This window comes from Chaetodon trifascialis, chromosome 15 (genome assembly GCF_039877785.1).
Source record: "Chaetodon trifascialis isolate fChaTrf1 chromosome 15, fChaTrf1.hap1, whole genome shotgun sequence".
In the NCBI taxonomy this organism is placed as follows: Eukaryota; Metazoa; Chordata; class Actinopteri; order Chaetodontiformes; family Chaetodontidae; genus Chaetodon; species Chaetodon trifascialis.
The window spans coordinates 25,748,116-25,767,227 of record NC_092070.1 but is presented as its reverse complement, the minus strand read 5'-3'; the positions used below and the strand labels follow the sequence as shown (position 1 = coordinate 25,767,227).

At 51.3% G+C, this 19,112-nt stretch overlaps 1 protein-coding gene and 2 non-coding genes across 3 annotated transcripts; all 3 read right to left on the bottom strand.

Annotated features, from left to right (window-relative positions):
* Nucleotides 1–24: 24 nt before the first annotated feature.
* Nucleotides 25–106, bottom strand: trnas-uga (transfer RNA serine (anticodon UGA)). Its single transcript has one exon. It is a non-coding gene; the product is annotated as a tRNA-Ser (tRNA).
* Nucleotides 107–1,327: 1,221 nt separating this feature from the next.
* On the bottom strand, nt 1,328–18,832 carry kpnb1 (karyopherin (importin) beta 1). The gene is made up of 22 exons (XM_070981008.1): nt 18,438–18,832; nt 17,442–17,500; nt 13,845–14,027; nt 13,555–13,755; nt 13,052–13,204; nt 11,251–11,310; nt 11,034–11,123; nt 10,127–10,237; nt 9,939–10,040; nt 9,042–9,266; nt 8,538–8,729; nt 7,786–7,916; nt 6,917–7,064; nt 6,701–6,772; nt 6,437–6,581; nt 6,259–6,341; nt 5,983–6,090; nt 4,500–4,643; nt 4,232–4,337; nt 3,657–3,771; nt 3,116–3,277; nt 1,328–2,831 (listed from the first exon to the last, which is right to left on the bottom strand). Coding segments are annotated over exons 1-22 (2,631 nt in total). The 5' UTR covers nt 18,478–18,832; the 3' UTR covers nt 1,328–2,830.
* Nucleotides 4,049–4,190, bottom strand: LOC139344201 (small nucleolar RNA SNORA79). Its single transcript, XR_011603144.1, has one exon. It is a non-coding gene; the product is annotated as a small nucleolar RNA SNORA79 (small nucleolar RNA).
* Nucleotides 18,833–19,112: the final 280 nt, after the last annotated feature.

Genomic DNA, 19,112 nt, shown 5'->3' with positions numbered 1-19,112 from the left:
CTGAACACAAACGCAAAGCCAAAACGCTGCGAGCAGGGTTCGAACCTGCGCGGGGAGACCCCATTGGATTTCAAGTCCAACGCCTTAACCACTCGGCCATCACAGCTGACGCTCCTCACGTGCACGCCCTCCATTCAGAGACCATCAGGCTGCACCTTTCGGGAGACGCGTGTCCACATTGAGACATGCTGAAAGCGCCACACGTGTCTTCACTTCAGTTACTTCCCCGCGCTCCCTGTAAAAACATGCACACGTTTCATGAACACAGAAAACCTCCAAAACGTCCCTCATCGAATCTGCTCCTCCCGTCTAATCCGACTTCAAACTGTTCTCGTGCTTTCTCAGATCCTTTGAGGTCATTCATTCTTTGTCACTAACGTTTTCCCACATTTTCATGTTTTGTGTTTATTCACGTGTTTGTATTTTACGGAGCTGCAAACAGAACACGAGACGCGCGTTTGTTTTCTGTGCCACACAAATGTCCCTCAGAGGCTTCCGTAGTGTTTTGAACGTTTTGATTCAAACGCAAACAGCAGGACAGAAACCAGAGGAACCTGATGAAGATGAGAACAGAACAGTTTCAAGTTGTAGTTTCAGCCCGCGGCCACCAGAGGGACCCAACTTCTTCTTCTCTTCCTTTTTCTTTCAATCAGGAAGTAATGAAACGCTTCCTGTCACGTGACAGCAGCTGAGCCTCATCACCGTTTCATTATAAAGTTTGTCACCATCTGATTTTCATACATCAGACAGGAAACAGCTGAAATGAGCTTTGATCACATTCACACACAAACACTGAAGCAGTCCTTCAAAATAAAAGCATTACTGCTTTCATGTTCTACCTGTAAAGACTTTGTCTTCCTCTCAGCTGAACGTGTCATTGTCACCTGACTGATCTGACCAATCGTCTGAGCTGATGGAGATGGGACGTCCTCATTGGGCAGTCCAGAACCTTCCACACTCTTGTGGTTCTAAGGTTCTCTGAGGCAGCTGCCGGTGTTCCACCACGTTCTGTGACTGCGGCACGAGGCTGTTCCTGCCCCATCATCCCGTCTGTCAAATGATTGGCTGCTGAGGGTCTCCACTGGCCCTGGTGGAGGACGAAGCTCAGCAGAATGAAGCAGTTTCAGACTGAACAGTGAGTAACGTCCGAGGAACAGCGCCCCCTGTGGTCACAGAACGTGGTGTCACCCAGCAGCACCAGACCCAAGGGTGGGACTCAGACCTGTGGGACAAAGCCTGAACCAACCCTCAGTTCACTTCAGTGAGTGTACCTGGTCCACCTGGTCCTCAGGTGTGTTTTCATGTGGTCACAAGAAGCAGCAGAGCGTTCAGTACAATATAGACTTTATTAGTTCACTAAAGTTGAATATGAAATAAAAAGCAGATTGGCTTTAAATGATTCACAATTCAGAAATAATCGAGTTGCCAGGTTCATCATGTCAACACAGGAAGTGCGTCCTCCCTATGGCTGCCGCACCTCTACAAAATAAAAGCCCTCCGACGCTGAAAACGCTTCACTTTCAGTCAAATGAAGTTATTTTTGCACTTTATTTCCAATGAGAGAGAACATCCACCTGTTAGCGAGGAGCCGCTCTGTCCACGTCTGATTACCGTTAAGACCCAAAGTGAAGCGCTCAGACTCGGAGCCGAGGCGGACAGACCGCACTGAGCATGCTCAGACGCCATTTTCACACCAACACAACCTCAACGTCCCGGGAAAACTCCCCGTCGGCAAAGAGCCGAGCTGCTGCCAAACAAGCCGTGAAGTGAGCGAAAAAGAAAAATCAAGAGTTCTTTGTGGCGTCGAGTCAACAAAGCGTCGGCGGGACGCGGACGCCAAAGAGTCCAAAACATGTGACGAGTCCAGGAGTCCAGCAGACGAGAAAAAGAGCGAAATCACCAGAACTGCTTGGGGAATGTTTCACATCATTTTATTGTTTTTTCTCTCTTTATTTTCATTATAGCAATGGAAAAATATAACCTTATAACCTTATACAAACGTCTCAATTCTCTGAAATTTAAACAAGCAAAAATGGTGAGTGACCTTTTCCCAAACCAGGTGCAGCGGGAAACAAAAAGCGAAAGGCTCCACCAGCAGCTCCGCCCGCTCCTCCGCCCGCTTCCTTCTCGCTAAACTATTTCCATTTGGCACTCGCTCCTCGGAGGACTCCTCCTCGGCTGTTTGCTTGGATTTTGTAGGAATTTAGTGCTGTAGTTTGGATAAGAGCATCGAACGGGTGGAGGCGTTCGTGTCCGTCGGACCTCCGTCGCCGCTTTAGTGCTCGGAAGAAGAAGAAAAGTAAGAGCAACGAAAACCTAAAGTTCCCACAGAAGTCCACAGAGTCCTTCGGTTCCACAAAAGTCTTTTATTTTCTCGTCGTGTTTTTCTCTATTTCCCCTCCTCCCCCCCTCCCCTGGCTCGGGGGGCGGCGGCAGGTCGGTGACGTCGTGGTGATGTCGTAGGAGAGCCCGGCTACAGCGAGAGAGGTGGATTGTGGGAGGAGGAGGGGGAAGGGGCTCCAACAAGACTTTTTGTTTGTTTTGGTTTGGGGATGGGGGGGGAGTCAGAGTCCAGTCCACAGGCCGTCCAGGAGGGGGTGGGGGTGGGGGGGTCGCCTGCTGGAAGCGCAGGCGGTGTGATGTCATCATCTCTCGCTCACACAGACACTCATCTCAGCTCACACTTCATCTCACTTCACTCGACTTCTGCTTCGACCGGACGCTCGACAAACACAGAAGAGTTGATTCCAGCGGGCAGTTTGTCCTCGTTGTTCACGGATGTCCATCTCTCTCACATCGCTCGCTCTCTGTCTGTCCCGACCGCCGGCCATCTGCGGCGAGAACAAAGGCAGCCAATCAGAGCACTGGAAAAGCACCCGGCCGACGGCTCGCGGTCTACACACCGGGGCCGACGACCCCATCTATGACAATACACCTTCATCATCATCATCATCGTCGTCATCATCACGGAGCTGAATGGAGTCTGACATCAAACCAAAACACCAGCACAGATCGCTCTGTGTGTGTGTGTGTGTGTGTGTGTGTGTGTGTGTGTGTGTGTGTGTGTGTGTGTGTGTGTGTGTGTGTGTGTGTGTGTGTGTGTGTGGTGTCTGACCAGGCCTGGCTCTTGAGCTTGCGGAGCTCCTTGGTGGCCCAGGTGGCGAGCGTCTTGGTCTTTGTGGTTTTGGAGCGTCGACCCTCCGTCAGCAGGTCGTTGATGAGCGGACGAACCTCCACCAGCTTCATCACGTCTTTACCGAACGCCGCGCACAGGTCACTACACACACACACACACACACACACACACACACACACACACACACACACACACACACACACACACACACACACAGAAAGAAAACAAACGTCAGCGGCTCTGATGCTTTTAATGTGAAAGAACTGAAAGTCAAGACAGAACTAAACGTACGGAGGGAAAAAAAAATGAAATGATCGTTTAGGACAATGAAACAGGAAAGTGACGAAGAGGAAGAACTGAAAAGTAAAAACTTTGCTGCGCTCTTCGCTCGGTGTCGGTCTCAGATGTTGTGGTTTGTGTCGGTCATCACAGTCAGCGTGGTGCACGGTTTCTCCTCACAGACCAAACACACACCATGAACACACTCCTGTCAGTCAAACCTCCTCCTCCTCCTCCTCACCCTATGAGCCCAGCGGCGTTGGCCACCACGCCGTCAGAGTGATCCTCGTCCTCGGCTATGTGATGGATGAAGGAAAGGATGAACTCCACCCGAGGCTGGACCAACATCACATCGGCTACAGGGGGGAGAGAGGAGAGGAGAGGGGGGAGACGAAGGAAGTGAGAACAAAGAAGCACCATAGGAGAAGAGACAGAAGGAGGGAAGGAGGTGAGGAGGAGGGAGTCAGGAGAGGGAGGGAGGAGGAGAGGAGGGGGGAGTCAGGAGAGGGAGGGAGGAGATGAGGAGGGGGGAGTCAGGAGAGGGAGGGAGGAGGTGAGGAGGAGGGAGTCAGGAAGGCAGGAGGGGGAGGGAGGAGGAAGGAGAAACAGACAGACTTGACTGAATCTCGGTTCGTTTGTTGGGTCTGGCAAAACCAGGAAGCGGTCTTTGAGGGCTGCAGCAGCCCGACGCTCTCTGGGTGAAACAGACCCGGTCGCTCTGCGACGTCGTAAAATCCTCCTGAAACACTGAACGCAGGAGGAGGAACCGACGTCGCCTGGTCACCTGACGCCATCTGTGGTCACGTCATCACTTACGGTGAACGTTCTCCTGGTCCCCCTTCAGGCCCTGGATGATCCCTGTGTAAGCCTCCAGACAGCCCTCCCTCAACTCGTTCAGGTAGTCCACCATGTCGTAGTCCGTCTGGACAGAGACAGGCAGAGACAAAGACAGACAGACAGGTTACGCAGTGCTGGCTTTCAGTCGACTCTGCATGAACACCAGCACCATCCTTCTCCTGCAGACCAGATCCTGGTTTTGCACCAGTTCAGATGAGCCTCATGAAGACAGGACGCTCCTGCTTACCTTGTCCACCTGCGCCTGGGACGCCTGCTGCAGGGTGTCCAGGACGATGTCCAGGTATTTCTTAAACTCCCCACCGATGGCCAGAGCGATGTCACCGAACGCCGAGAGGATCTGAGGCTTCACCGACCGATGGACGTTCTCATTCTGAGCACAGAGACACAACAGGAGGGTGAGACAACAGGTGGACTGATTCTACAGTCAGCAGGTGAGCAGAGAGCATGTGGAGCGTGGCGGTCTCAGACAGACGTGGTCAGTGTTCATCACCGTCAGCGTGGTGCATGACTGATCATCACAGACCAAACATACGCAGTGCTGACACAAACAGGAAGAGGAGGAGGAGAGGAGGAGAGGAGAGGAGAGGAGAGGAGGAGGGACAGACGAGAGGAGAGGAGAGGAGAGGAGAGGAGAGGAGAGAGGAGGAGAGAGGAGTGGAAAGGAGGAGGGACAGAGGAGAGGAGAGGAGAGACAGAGGAGAGGAGGAGGGACAGATGAGAGGAGAGGAGAGGAGAGGAGAGGAGAGGAGAGGAGAGGAGGGACAGAGGAGAGGAGAGGAGAGGAGAGGAGAGGAGAGGAGAGGAGAGGAGAGGAGAGGAGAGGAGAGGAGAGGAGGAGGGACAGAGGAGAGGAGAGAGGAGGAGGGACAGACGAGGAGAGGAGGGACAGAGGAGAGGAGAGGAGAGGAGAAGAGAGGAGTGGAAAGGAGGAGGGACAGAGGAGAGGAGAGGAGAGACAGAGGAGAGGAGGAGGGACAGATGAGAGGAGAGGAGAGGAGAGGAGAGGAGAGGAGAGGAGAGGAGAGGAGAGGAGAGGAGAGAGGAGGAGTGGAAAGGAGGAGGGACAGAGGAGAGGAGAGGAGAGACAGAGGAGAGGAGGAGGGACAGATGAGAGGAGAGGAGAGGAGAGGAGAGGAGAGGAGAGGAGAGGAGGGACAGAGGAGAGGAGAGGAGAGGAGAGGAGAGGAGAGGAGAGGAGAGGAGAGGAGAGGAGGAGGGACAGAGGAGAGGAGAGAGGAGGAGGGACAGACGAGGAGAGGAGGGACAGAGGAGAGGAGAGGAGAGGAGAAGAGAGGAGTGGAAAGGAGGAGGGACAGAGGAGAGGAGAGGAGAGACAGAGGAGAGGAGGAGGGACAGATGAGAGGAGAGGAGAGGAGAGGAGAGGAGAGGAGAGGAGAGGAGAGGAGAGGAGAGGAGAGAGGAGGAGAGGAGGGACAGAGGAGAGGAGAGGAGAGGAGAGGAGAGGAGAGGAGAGGAGAGGAGAGGAGAGAGGAGGAGGGACAGAGGAGAGGAGAGGAGAGGAGAGGAGAGGAGAGGAGAGGAGAGGAGGAGGGACAGAGGAGAGGAGAGGAGGAGGGACAGACGAGAGGAGAGGAGGAGGGACAGACGAGAGGAGAGGAGAGGAGGAGGGACAGAGGAGAGGAGAGGAGGAGGGACAGACGAGAGGAGGGTGAACAGGAGGTGAGACAGCGCCTCCTCCTCTTCCTCACCCCGAGGTTCTCCAGCAGCAGCTGCATGATCTCGTCACAGTAAGGCAGGATGTTGGACATCAGAGCTCGGCACAGGTCGCACACCAGGCCCACCGCTGCCAGACACACCTGCGAGCACATGGTCAGTGTCAGCGTCAGTGTCTCAGGTCCTCAGGACTGACTCTGGATCAGTCTGCACAGACATGCCGATGCAGCAGAACGCTCACACTGACGAATTCATCACGTTAATCCAGATCACACTCAGGTGAACTCAGGTGAGCTGACGGGCTGTCGTACCTGATACTCGGCATAGTTCTTCAGTCCGATACCCAGGAAAGGCTTGAAGGCATCCATGTACTTCTGGAAGTCGCTGCCGAGAACTGAAACACAAACAGACCCAAGTCACACGTGGAACCACCAAAAGCGGCTTCTGCACTGCCGTCTCAACGCGGCGCGAGTGTTCCAGAGCGCGTACCTTCCACCAGCGTGGACACGGCCATCAGCGCGTCCTCCTGAACGCCTCCGGAGCCGGCGGTGCTCTGAAACATCCTCAGCAGAGAGGCCATCACCACGTCAGAGATCTGCAGGGCGTCCTGGTGCTGCACCTTACGGAGGACATTCTGCAACACAACAGACAGGAAACTGTCTGATGCTGCAACACTGCTGCCAAAATAAGAGCACCAACACAGGGCGAAGCCAGAGTGTGTGTCTGACTGACAGCTCAGGTGTGTAGCCTCACCTGTAGGGTGGCACACAGCAGCGACTGCAGGTCGTTGAACTGGATTCTGTCTGAGGTGCTCTGGATGTGAGACTGGGGGCACACAGGAAGTGACATCATTACACAGGAAGAAACGAGAGAACAAACTAAAGACATAAAAAGATTTAAGTCAGTCAAACGTCTTTGTCCACACAAAGTCTGTGAAGCTGAGACATTCAAAGTGGACGGACGTCTCACCTCCATCTGTAGGACCTGCTGCAGTCTCTCCATGATGACCAGGGTGGTCTTCTGGACAGCAGGGTAACAGTCCTTCGCACTGTTCTTCACAATCTCCATGAGAGCCTCGTAGGCAGCAGAGCGCAGGTTGTTCTGGTGACCATCAGGCCTGCAGACAGACAGAAGCCCGTCAGTCCTCAACCACGTCCCATCACAGCCGCCACGCACGCATGCACGCACGACCGATACGACCAGTGCGCAGCCAAAACACGTCTGCTCGACCTCAGCCGGCTGTTTGTCACACAGAAGAACAAAGTGCTTCAGGTGGTCTCACTGGAGACTAAAGTGACCAGAGTGAGCCGAGACAGGCTGGACAGAAGGTGTGTGCTGGTCTAAGGTGATCTTCAGACAGACCGGGAGACAATCAGAGCCTCCATAGCAGATTTACTGAGGCTCAGTCCTTCATTTATCGAGCAGAAGACGGACTGCGGTCAGGGTTCAGACGTCCCGCTCTCCTCAACATAGCAGGTCTCACTCCAAACACAGCATCCAGAGGACAAAAAGGCGGAGACACCGCTCGCCTCCAGGTTCCCAAACAACACAACTGAAGTCGTCATTTCACAGACTGATCAGATCAAACGTCTGCAGCAGGTTCTCGTCCAGCTTCAGTGAGCAGGAGACAGCTGGCTGCTTCCAAGTTCCTCAATTTACACTAAAACCAGGAAGTCTGAGCGACAGGAAGCTGTCACACACAAAGACTGTGTGTGTGTGCGTGTGTGTGCGTCTCCCATCTTAAAGCCAAAATCTGACTTCAGCTCAAAAACAACATCACAACCAAATAATGTGCAACAGTTTACATGACTTCACTTCAGCTCTCATCACCGCCGTACCTGTCTGTAGTCTCCAGGAGCTTCTGGACGATGATTTCGAAGGACGAGGACAGACAGTAGGTGCTGGGCTCCTCCTGGTCCTCTGCAGCGTCTGTGGCTTCATAGGCTGCTTCAGCCAGAGAGGAGAAGGCCTGACAGCAGAAGCAGAGAGAACGTCAGCTCTGCAAGCACGTCCTACCAGGAACTACAGGAGCCCTGAAGGACCAAACTATGGAACTTTCTCAGGCAAAGTCTGGGGTCGTGAATGTTTCACGGTGTTCATTTATGTCTGGATAGCTTCACATTCATTCATTCATTCTAACCTCTGAATCATGCAACAGGTCTGATCTTCACGGTTCTTCAGGTGAACACATGACTGTTGGTTCACTGCCTTCACTCAGGCACAGTGTCTGCTCCCGCTCTGCATCTATCACTTACTGTTTGAGTACTTCTGCTACTTGATGTCTTTGACAAACAGATCCAGGACCTGTGGAGCCCTGAGGACCCCGATCAGAACTTAAAGGGTTCCATGTGAAGAACCGTGGAGAGCAGGTTTGAAGGACAGGAAACAGAGACATGTTGTTCTTCCTGAACGTTGTGTTCAGACCAGAAACAAACAAACTAAAAACATCATTTCTAAAAGCTCCAAATGATTTTCACAACATGCACAACGCTCTGCAGTCGATGTCTTCACCAAAACCTTCCAAACTAGTTTAAGGTGTGAACGCGGCTCTTCCACGGCCGGCAGGTCCAGCTAACCCTTCACCGCTCACCCAGCAGACGTTGGAGGCCACTCTGGGCTCGGCCCCCAGGCCCTCGATCAGACACTGCAGCAGAGGGGCCAGGTACACCTCGTTGATGGCGGCTTCGGGCAGCAGCTCACAGATCCTCCCCACCGTCCACGCCGTGGTGTCCCTCACCACCACGCTGGGGTCCTTCATCAGCTCGATCAGAGTGGGCATGGCCTGCAGGGGGTGGACGGGGACAGGAGAAGACTGGGTGAACTGGATCACATTCAGTGTTTGAACTGGGTAGAGGTCAGCGCTCTGACTGTGCGGACTGGAGCCTGCAGACCCGGACAGGTCAGCACTTCACCTTCAGATACAGCTCAACATTCAAGCAGGACGTAAAAAAACACTCAGCTGTGCCAACAGGACGCTTTCCAACAGAGTGAGACTGAAGAACAGACTGAACAACGTCTGAATGTTAACATTTAACTCTTCTCACGTTCATCTTTGTGACCCACATGAATCTTGCACGTGGTTTTGGTGACCGACCTGTATGACGAGGGGTTTGAGCTGGTTGAGTTCAGGTCCTTCCAGGATGGATCCAAAGGCCATAACGGAGGCGTCTCTGTAGCGCCAGTCGGGGTGTTTGATGTGGTCTTTGATGAAGGGCAGAACGTGAGGAACCACGTCATCCTCACAGCAGGTGGCCAGCAGCATCAGACACACGCCTGCTGCCTTACAGGGGTTCCAGTCGTCGTCGTCGTCGTTCTCGTCCTGCAGAAGTCAGTGTCACAGGTCACCTGACGGGCTCTGATACCACATGTCACAGAAGTGCTGCTGATGCTGAGTTGAAGGTCGCAGAGCGACACGTTCACATGTCTGTGGTTTAAGTTCAACTGAAAATTCAGATCAGAACTAAATGAAAGGTGAGCGATCATCCAATCATTTTGTTGATCCAGACCGAAAGCTCAGCAAATCCTGAAAAACCGAATCACACATTCACAGTATTTGATTCATATGAGCAGATAATAGAAACTAACAGCACACTGACACGACACCTCACCCTTCACGGGTCAACATGGAGTCTACAGCCTGGGACAGGAACTGTCTGGACCAGCTGGTCCCCACAGTCCTGGTCTCTTCAGGGGTGTGAGTGTTGCTGATGCAGACGTTTCCGCCTGGCCTTCCACACAGACCTCAACGCTTTTTAAGCAGCAGAAAATGTGATGCTTTCATCAGCTAAAAGGAGCTAATTTCAGGAAAGCGTCAGTGTGTTTCAGCAGAATGTTTTCTGGGCATACAGGAAGTAACGTATGTGGGGGTGTCACCAGCTGGTCACGACAGAAGCTTCTCACGTTATACGCTCAGTACGTTCAGTCTTAATAACATTTACCTTTTCAAAGCAAACAGACAGTCACTGAGCTGCTCACAGGCTCAGTGTCTTACCTGTTTGGTGAGGGTCTGCGTCAGGATGGGGACCAGGTATTGCAGGGCCCCTTTGGCATAGAATTTACTGGTGTGCTCTGGGGGTCGACCCTGCTCCGAGGCCTTCAATGGACGAGAGCAAACAGGGAAAAAAACGTCAGAGTCGGTTCTAACAAAGTGGAACGTGAAGTCAAGAAACGCTCACAGACCTCTGAAGCCTCGATGGCCAAGTCCATCTCCTCATCACACACGTTGGACCAGAACTCGATGCCCTGTAAGGCCACCTCATCGATGTCACTCTTCATCGCCTCGATGGTGATCTGACGGCAGGATGGTGGAGGAACAGAGGAGAGCGAAAGCAATGAAACACACAAAGGAGAACGCACACTTACACATGCCAGTGGTTCCTTCAAGGTTCTCAAACTGCTGAACGCTGATATGAACATCTGAGAACTCTGTCAGGAACCACGTCAAACAACGGTCAAGCTAACTGAGGCTCAAAGGTAGGTTTCTATAGACAGACAGACTTCTTCACTTGGACCAGGTGACGGCTCTGGCGACCTGTTCACTGTCCGACTGAAGTGAAGTCTTCTGTGTTTTCCACCTGTATGTGAGTGTGTCAGCAGCAGCATTAGTTTGACTGCACGTCTCAGTGGCACCTTCTTTTCTGAATCAAACTGTTCAGCAGCTCGCCACAGGTCGGACAGCACGTCAACGTGTCGCACTTCCTCATGACGGTGACATCACGCAACAACACTTGATGTCTGCAGCGTCTGTGCTGCAGGATACAGACACACCAGCTCCAGCTGGAGGACACATGACAGAGGGTGAGGACAGGGACGAGCTGGTCTTTATTCTGTTTCTATTGTGTGGGTGTGAGTTGAGTTGTAGTATTTCTCCTGCTTTCACACTGTTTGTCACAGGGTTTGGTCTGTTGGGCTCACTGAAAGTCTGTTTACAACAGTTATTATAAGTCATCCTGATGAAAACTGCAACCAGCTGAAAGGGGTACAACCTCAGACTCTGGTGTCTGTGAGCATGCAGGTTTGTGTGTCTGGCTCTTCTAACTAAGGCATCCATGTGGCTCAAAGTCTGCGTGTTGATCTGTCGTCTTACCGCGAACAGCGCAGGACCCATGTACGTCTCCATGTACTGATAATACAGAGACATGATCTTCACCAGGTTCTGTAAGGCCGCCACACGCACCTGGAAATACAGCAGTTAGAGCAGACTGAAGGGACGTGGAACAAACATGCAGAGGTTAACCATTAAACAGGAGGCGGTCTCATCAAAGCGTCGGTCGTGCTGATCTTTGTTCTCTCATGTCACTCACTCTGGTGTCCGGACACTGTGTGGCTTCACACACCACCTGCATGATGAAGTGCCTCTCCGTCTGAAACACAAGAAGAAGAACAGCCTTTAGAGATGTGTTATAAAGACTCTGAGGACAGGACAGGAGGTGGCGTGTGTCTGTCAGAGGACAGGAAGTGGCCTGTGCATCAGAGAACAGGAAGTCGTGTGTGTCGATCAGAGGACAGGAAGTGGCCTGTGCATCAGAGAACAGGAAGTCGTGTGTGTCGATCAGAGGACAGGAAGTGTCACGCATCAGAGGACAGGAAGTGGCGTTTGAAGACAGGAAGTATCGCATATCAGAGGACAGGAAAAGCTGTGTGTCTATCAGAGGACAGGAAGCGGCCTGTGTCTGTAGACAGGAAGCAGCCTGTGTCTGAGGACAGGAAGCGGCCTGTGTCTGAGGACAGGAAGCGGCCTGTGTCTGAGGACAGGAAGCGGCCTGTGTCTGAGGACAGGAAGCGGCCTGTGTCTGAGGACAGGAAGTGCAGTGCATTAGAGGACAGGAAGCAGCCTGTGTCTGAGGACAGGAAGTGACGTGTGCATCAGAGTACAGGAAGTGTTGTGTATCAGAGAACAGGAAGCGGCCTGTGTATCAGAAAACAGGAAGTGGCGTGTGTCTATCAGAGGACAGGAAGTGGCCTGTGTCTGAGGATGGGAAGCGGCCTGTGTCTGAGGACAGGGAGTGGTCTGAGGACAGGAAGCAGTGTATCTGAGGACAGGAAGCAGTGCGTCCGAGGACGGGAAGCAGTGTCTGAGGACGGGGAGCGGCGTGTCTGAGGATGGGGAGCAGTGTGTCTGAGGACAGGAAGCAGTGTGTCTGAGGACAGGAAGCGGCGTGTCTGAGGACAGGAAGCGGCGTGTCTGAGGACAGGAAGCGGCGTGTCTTAGGACAGGAAGCAGTGTGTCTGAGGACAGGAAGCGGCATGTCTGAGGACAGGAAGCAGTGTGTCTGAGGTCAGGAAGCGGCGTGTCTGAGGACAGGAAGCGGCGTGTCTGAGGACAGGAAGCCACGTGTCTGAGGACAGGAAGCGGCATGTCTGAGGTCAGGAAGCAGTGTGTCTGAGGTCAGGAAGCGGCGTGTCTGAGGACAGGAAGCGGCGTGTCTGAGGACAGGAAGCCACGTGTCTGAGGACAGGAAGCCACGTGTCTGAGGACAGGAAGCGGCATGTCTGAGGTCAGGAAGCGGCATGTCTGAGGTCAGGAAGCGGTGTGTCTGAGGTCAGGAAGCGGCGTGTCTGAGGACAGGAAGCGGCGTGTCTGAGGACAGGAAGCAGTGTCTGAGGACAGGAAGCGGCGTGTCTGAGGTCAGGAAGCAGCGTGTCTGAGGTCAGGAAGCGGCGTGTCTGAGGACAGGAAGCCGCGTGTCTGAGGACAGGAAGCCGTGTCTGAGGACAGGAAGCCGTGTCTGAGGACAGGAAGCGGCGTGTCTGAGGTCAGGAAGCCGCGTGTCTGAGGTCAGGAAGCCGCGTGTCTGAGGTCAGGAAGCCGCGTGTCTGAGGTCAGGAAGCCGCGTGTCTGAGGTCAGGAAGCCGCGTGTCTGAGGTCAGGAAGCCGTGTCTGAGGACAGGAAGCCGTGTCTGAGGACAGGAAGCTGTGTCTGAGGACAGGAAGCGGCGTGTCTGAGGACAGGAAGCGGCGTGTCTGAGGTCAGGAAGCGGCGTGTCTGAGGTCAGGAAGCGGCGTGTCTGAGGACAGGAAGCGGCGTGTCTGAGGACAGGAAGCGGCGTGTCTGAGGACAGGAAGCCACGTGTCTGAGGACAGGAAGCGGCGTGTCTGCGTACCTCCTTGTCAAAGTTGGCCTTGGTGAACTCCAGAGAGTTGAGCAGGGCGTTGGTTGCGGCCAGCTTCACGTTGTTACTGGGCTCCTCCTTCCTCATGCCCTGGATGATGGCCGTCAGGATCTGGTTGGCATTTTCCTGCAGCTGCTCTGGGTCCTGAAGGAACAGACCGGTTAGCGCTATCAACAATCATCTATTCTGTGTGCCAAGAACGTCTTGTTGTTGCAGTGGTATCAAAGAGGCATGGAGTACCATTTATTAAACTGATTTTACATCATAGTTTAAAAGTCAGGTCATGAGTCAGACAGGTAGGGAACTGCTGATTGGCTGCTCTGACACATCGTCACTGGCATGTCAATGATAGTACAGTGCTCTAGGACCATCTGTCTCCTCATTGGTCCACACACCTCTGATGTTTCAGCTCTGCACTGGAAGCTTGAAAACACAAACAGGTGGATGAAGACAGCGTTTGGTTGGTCAGACAGCGTTTGTATGCGACTACTCACAATGTCCTGGCAGATGTACCCGATGGCCTCCAACGTGGACTCCTTCATGTGTTCGGTGCTGGAGGGGTCGGTGACGTTGGCCACCAGCTGTGGGATCAGCTCGGGCCACTGGTTAACTGGGATCTCTGCGCAAGCGATCCCGGCGACGCACTGCGAGGCAGAGCTGGGCCGGTAGGTTTCCGTGCCCAGAGTCTGTAAAACCTGACGAGCAGAGAAGCAGATGTTTGGACACGACGAGACCAGAAACATGAGACAAAGAAAGCTTGTGCGGACACGTTCAGAGTTCTTACATAGTTCTTGATCTCTCGGCGAGCGTTGGCATCGATGGCCAGCCATCTCTGCTGGTACTGTGTCTTGACGTCTGGGTCTTTGGAGGTCAGGGAGTTCTTCACCTGTAGACCAGCAGCAACTCGAGCCACCTGAGTGTTCCCGGGGTTTGCCAGCACTTTAGACAACTCCACCAGGAACGTGGGCTGAGGGGGAGAAAGACACGGTGAGATTCCAGAGAAGACAGCAGCAAGGAGTCGACTTTTAAGACTGACCACGGTCATCCCCTCTGAGCCCAACACTACACCTAACAGCATGCAGACAATGCACTACTGAAAACTTCTACATCAGTTCTCCTGTGTGCTGTGGAGGACACATGAGAACGTAGCCTGAAGAACGCAACGTGTAATCCTAGACACTAAAAGTAAAATTACAAAATACAGCTCATGCATACCAGTCGTTGAATAACATCCCAAAAAGTACTACGGGTGTTGAGAAAAAAGTCTGAAGATCTACTACTGAAGGTGGACCAAAGGAGGGAGTAGCCCTCAGGTTCAGACTGCTGTCGTTCTGTGTTCAACGTCAAGAACAAGTTCTAGAGATCAACACTACGAGATCTGAAAAATCTGGCTGGAAAATTCCACTAAAAGCAAGAAAACGTCAACATCTGGAGGGAAAGCGTTCTTGTCGACAAACGTTTCGATGGAAAAGGGTTGGCAGAGATGTGGCACTGAAAAGCTCAGAGTTCAGGCTGGAGGGGGAAACACAGGTATGTTTTGACATGAGCAAAGACATGGACATCAGCAGGTCTTCAGACATCCCAACACCACTGTTTCCAGACAGTGGTCGAGTGACTGATGCTGATCTGGAGTAAGCACCATCAGCCATGTGACCAAAAAACTGAATATTTTGTGCCTGTAAAGTCAGTGTGAGCAGTGCTGTATCATCACTGCAAATGTCCCATCATGCTCTCCACGCATCAGGCCTCCATGTTTCTGCAGAACTGGGTTCATCCAGCGCTCCATTCCCCAAGCAGCTAAACAATGTGGGAAACGTTCACTTATGAACTGTTCTCTCACTTTCCACTAAAGCCTTCTGCTTCCTTTCGCACACTGTCTGAGGCTTGTGTAACGATAAAAACTGTCCTCCACAGGTCCATCCTTACACTCCTGTAACGCTTCAAAAAAGATTTAAAGTGATGCAGCAGAACCAGATGAGCATTTTCTAATCCTGCATTCTTCTTCCTTGCCAAAACCTCATGCCTACATTACCCACAATGCACCCTCTTACAGCTGTGTGCGTCATGCTAGTAGTAGCCAATGTCAGATCACATTGGGTCTTCACACTAACAGATTAGTTTCAGACTTGTCTTGAACCAACGCTGACTCCAGTGACATCACTTGAGGCCACTGGTCAGACCTCACACAGCTCCCTCTGAGACAATAACGGCTTCAAACTGGTTTTACACACATGCAGTTAACTCTCCAGCACCTGGAAATGAAGTCACATGAATTCACCTTTAAATCAATCGTACATTAATGACTGCAGTGACTGTTCTGTCATCATCTGTCCTCATCTCCATTACAAAGGACGGATGCCGTAGTCTGTCTGTGTGTCTCAGTAATGTGACTGCAGGCTAAAATCAACACACGTTCATATTGCTTTTAAATGAAAGCGTGTTAACGTGGACGCCGTCTGACTCAGGTGACTCGCTGGTGCAGCGATATTCCTCTTGGTAGTGCAGAGCCCATATATCCAACAACAATTCCCACAATTCTTAGGGAAAGCTGCTATGCTGGTACGGGGAAGCTGAGAGCTGCATGTTTATACAAAAGAGATGAAACATACACATTTAGCTATAATCTCATAGAAATGTTTAAACAGACTGAAGATTGAGAAACACCATCAGCATCTTACTGATGTATAACTTTAATAAATATGCTCATCTTCTTTTCTTCACCTGACAAAAGTGAACTTACTTCACTTAGCATCAGGACAGTCGCTTAACTTCCCATTAGCTTAAAATAAGGATCACTTCCTGTGATGAAAATAAAGTGAAATGAGAAGCCAAACGTCTGGATGTAACTACGTGGAAACAGGGTTTCTGCTGAGCGCCTGGACCTCAGGCCTGACTCGAAGCCAAGCCGCCGCGCTGACGGCTCGGCCTTTAGAAGCGATAAACTTTGAAAGGGAGAGCGACTGGACACCATCTCAACCACACAACCTGACTCAAGGTCCACGTACGAGCGTTTCCAGGCCCTCAATCTCATGTCACTACATTTTTTTTAAGTCACCATAGACATGAAGTGACATGACTGAGCAAACTCGTGTGTACACGGTAATTATTAGAGACGCAGGCGTGTGTATGATGATAAAACCATCACAGAGGTTAAGCAACGTGTGGAACTTGTCTTTTTAATCGCAGCCTTTTCTCCATATTGACAGTCACTTTGCACTTGGGCTGGTGACCAGTTCAAAATGCTCTGTACTGGTGTTGAAGGCTCAGTGTTACAGACACATTTCAGTCTGTACCGACACAGTGCTGAGGTTCAAAAGTGAGGCCGACTTTCATGAAGCTGCTCACTGACTTCTTCCCTCATTAGTCAGCACACTACAAAAAGCATCTATTTCAACTGAAAAATGACACAGCTTCAACAAAAACAGAACCATGGGGTGTCAGGGACTCACTGACACGGTTCACATCACACATCCATGATTTTCTGTGTCCTAAACAACAAATCACACAGTCAGTTCACTCAAACTGAAACAATCATTTTCTCTCTTCTATCTCCAATGCCTTGTACTTTTGGTTTCATTTATGTGTCTGCCTCCAACCTGAAAGTGTTCTCTGGATTATCCGAGGTTACAGGGTGGAGCGAAACAATGAGTCAAACAGAAAAATGACCAAAGCAGTCATTCTAGCTTCTCACATGCAGATATCTGATCATTTTACAGACCAACCTCTAAACCTGAAGCCCACCAAATATTATTTACTCGAGTATTATCCTGAACTACGTTTTCAAGGTACCTGGAAAAATATACTTCGACAATCAGAACTAAAATGATAAATAGTGATAAATAGAGATAAGTAGTGGCATCCCTGTGACGGAGTAATTTATGTTCCTGCTGAAAGGTCCAACTACTTATTAAAGCTACACATCCTTCATGCATGAAGGTGCAGGCAGACATCTGACTCAAATCTTATTTCTTCACATATAAAACTAAACCTGACTGAACGGACAGCAACAGAAAGAAGAAAATACAGGTGAACTGACCCTTTAAACACAAGTAAAACAATGTGCTTCAATTTATCCAGATAAAGTGTTTGAATGCAGATCTGCAGCCGTCACCACATCAGATGGGTGCAGCTCTCTCCATGAATTGCTAACGCTAGCAGGCTGCCTGCCTCTGTGTGTGTGTGAGAGAGAGAGAGAGAGAGAGAATGGGGTGGGGTGGGGAGGGTGGAGGAGGCAGCAGAGGAGAAGCCGGGCGGGCTCCAGCTGTCCCGAGCTCCTCTGTGCTCCATCCACGCTGCTGCCTGCTTGACGGTGCAGTAAGTCTGTTAGCTTCTCCCACCACCCTGCACAGTAACACCAGCACCACCAAAACATCATACTAACCAGGTTCTCTATCGCTGCCTGCTCCAGAAACTTCTGTGCCGCCTCTAGTTCGTTCCGATCTGAGGAGAGAGCGGGGAGAGGAGGGGGAGAGGGGTTATTCAATGTGATGTTAGCTAATTAGCTGGCAGATATGGTTAGCAGTAAGGCTAACACGATTTTAGTACGAAGGTTCTGGTGTAAGCAATAAACTGGATACTGAAACGGCTTTAGTGGCTACTCTTGATAAAATGTACGGGATTGTTGCGGTCATTTTACACTTACGAATGATAATAAAGTCTCATTTCACTGATTGTACAGACTGGAGAAACACGGCGAGGCACCAACGTGCGTGTTAGCCACCGTGCAAGAGACTCTCGGTTAGCATGCTAACATTAGCCGACCGACGGGACACGTTTGGAGTGACAGATATAAAGTTTTCTGGACAAACAGCAAACCGGATTAAAGAACATTAACTCAGTTAAAGGCCATTGGGGTGATTTATATAACAACTGGGTCAACTTTTCTCTTCTCAATTAATCAAAAGTAATGTTAGCCGGGACAGGCGTGCGAAGAAACGGCCGATAGTTTGAATGATACAAGCTAACGGCTAACTGCCTAGCATAGAAGCTACATCAGGCATGGGCAGGGTCGCCGCTACTATGCAGCTACGTGCAGCTGTCAGATTAGCTCCATTGAGCTACATCGTCATTATTATGATTTGACAGCGTATTTAGAGATCAGCTGCACTGACCGACAGGTTGATTGCACTGTGAAGCCGTGAGACGCCCATGAGAATGCTAAGTCACCAGCGCTATCTGCGGGGACTGAGGCCGTAACTTTAGCTGGGTTAGCATTACGAGCTAGCAAAGCTAGCGAGGCATTTCCCTCCTCCCTACTTCAAACTTTCACCGGTTCACCGGAGCTAACTGCCGCCGAGTGAACACAGCAGCTACCACCCCGAAATACAGCCTGAGAGGACAGACATATCGTGTGGGAGTGTGTGATGCTGATATTTACCCGGAGAGACCGTTTTTTCGAGAATAGTGATGAGCTCCATTCCGTCCACCGGCTGTCGCTCGCTTGCTCTGTTTCTCTCTCTACTCGGTCGCTAGCTCAATAGTTAAGGTTGCCGCGCAGCGCTCACAGCGGATTATATTTCTTCCACGGAGCTCAGTCGGTGCCAACCACAGGGCAGAATCAGTAGGTGATAAAAGATCCGAAAGTTCCCCGGTGCTAGCTAGTGTTTTTTACTCGGATGGTGCGGGAATGTTAACGACCGTGGCTACAGTAACGTCTCGTAGCTTCACCGCTGCCCGTTTGCATCCTGTGTTGTCGGGAGGGAAAGGGCCGCGCGCTTCTCTCCCGCGGAAGGATATCACGCTCTGGCGGTAGGGCAGCGTGCTACTTTCAGTGACTGCCAGACATTTTACCACCGTCTAGTTAGATGCGAGACACTACACACAGCAGAGAATATTATGCAGAGAATACGGTTTACTCCCTCCACAACACATTTCATGTCAACAACGTTAAAGACCACAGGTCAAGTCTGTTAAGTCACCGTGGTTTTATTAAATCTTACACCATCTGTTGATGCCATCTCTTTAGTGGGGAAAAGGTTAAGATCTACTATAATTAAGCTTAACAGTAATTAAGTAACTTATCATTAGGTGGTGTACACTTTAAATAAACTGA

Excerpts from the sequence above, each read along its gene's own strand:
- kpnb1 (XM_070981008.1), bottom strand. The coding sequence starts at position 18,477 with ATGGAGCTCATCACTATTCTCGAAAAAACGGTCTCTCCGG. Across the intron at positions 7,065-7,785 it reads CTCCTGGAGACTACAGACAG|GCCTGATGGTCACCAGAACA; the intron begins GTACGGCGGTGA and ends GTCTGTCTGCAG. Across the intron at positions 3,772-4,231 it reads GGACCAGGAGAACGTTCACC|CCGATGTGATGTTGGTCCAG; the intron begins GTAAGTGATGAC and ends TCCCCCCTGTAG.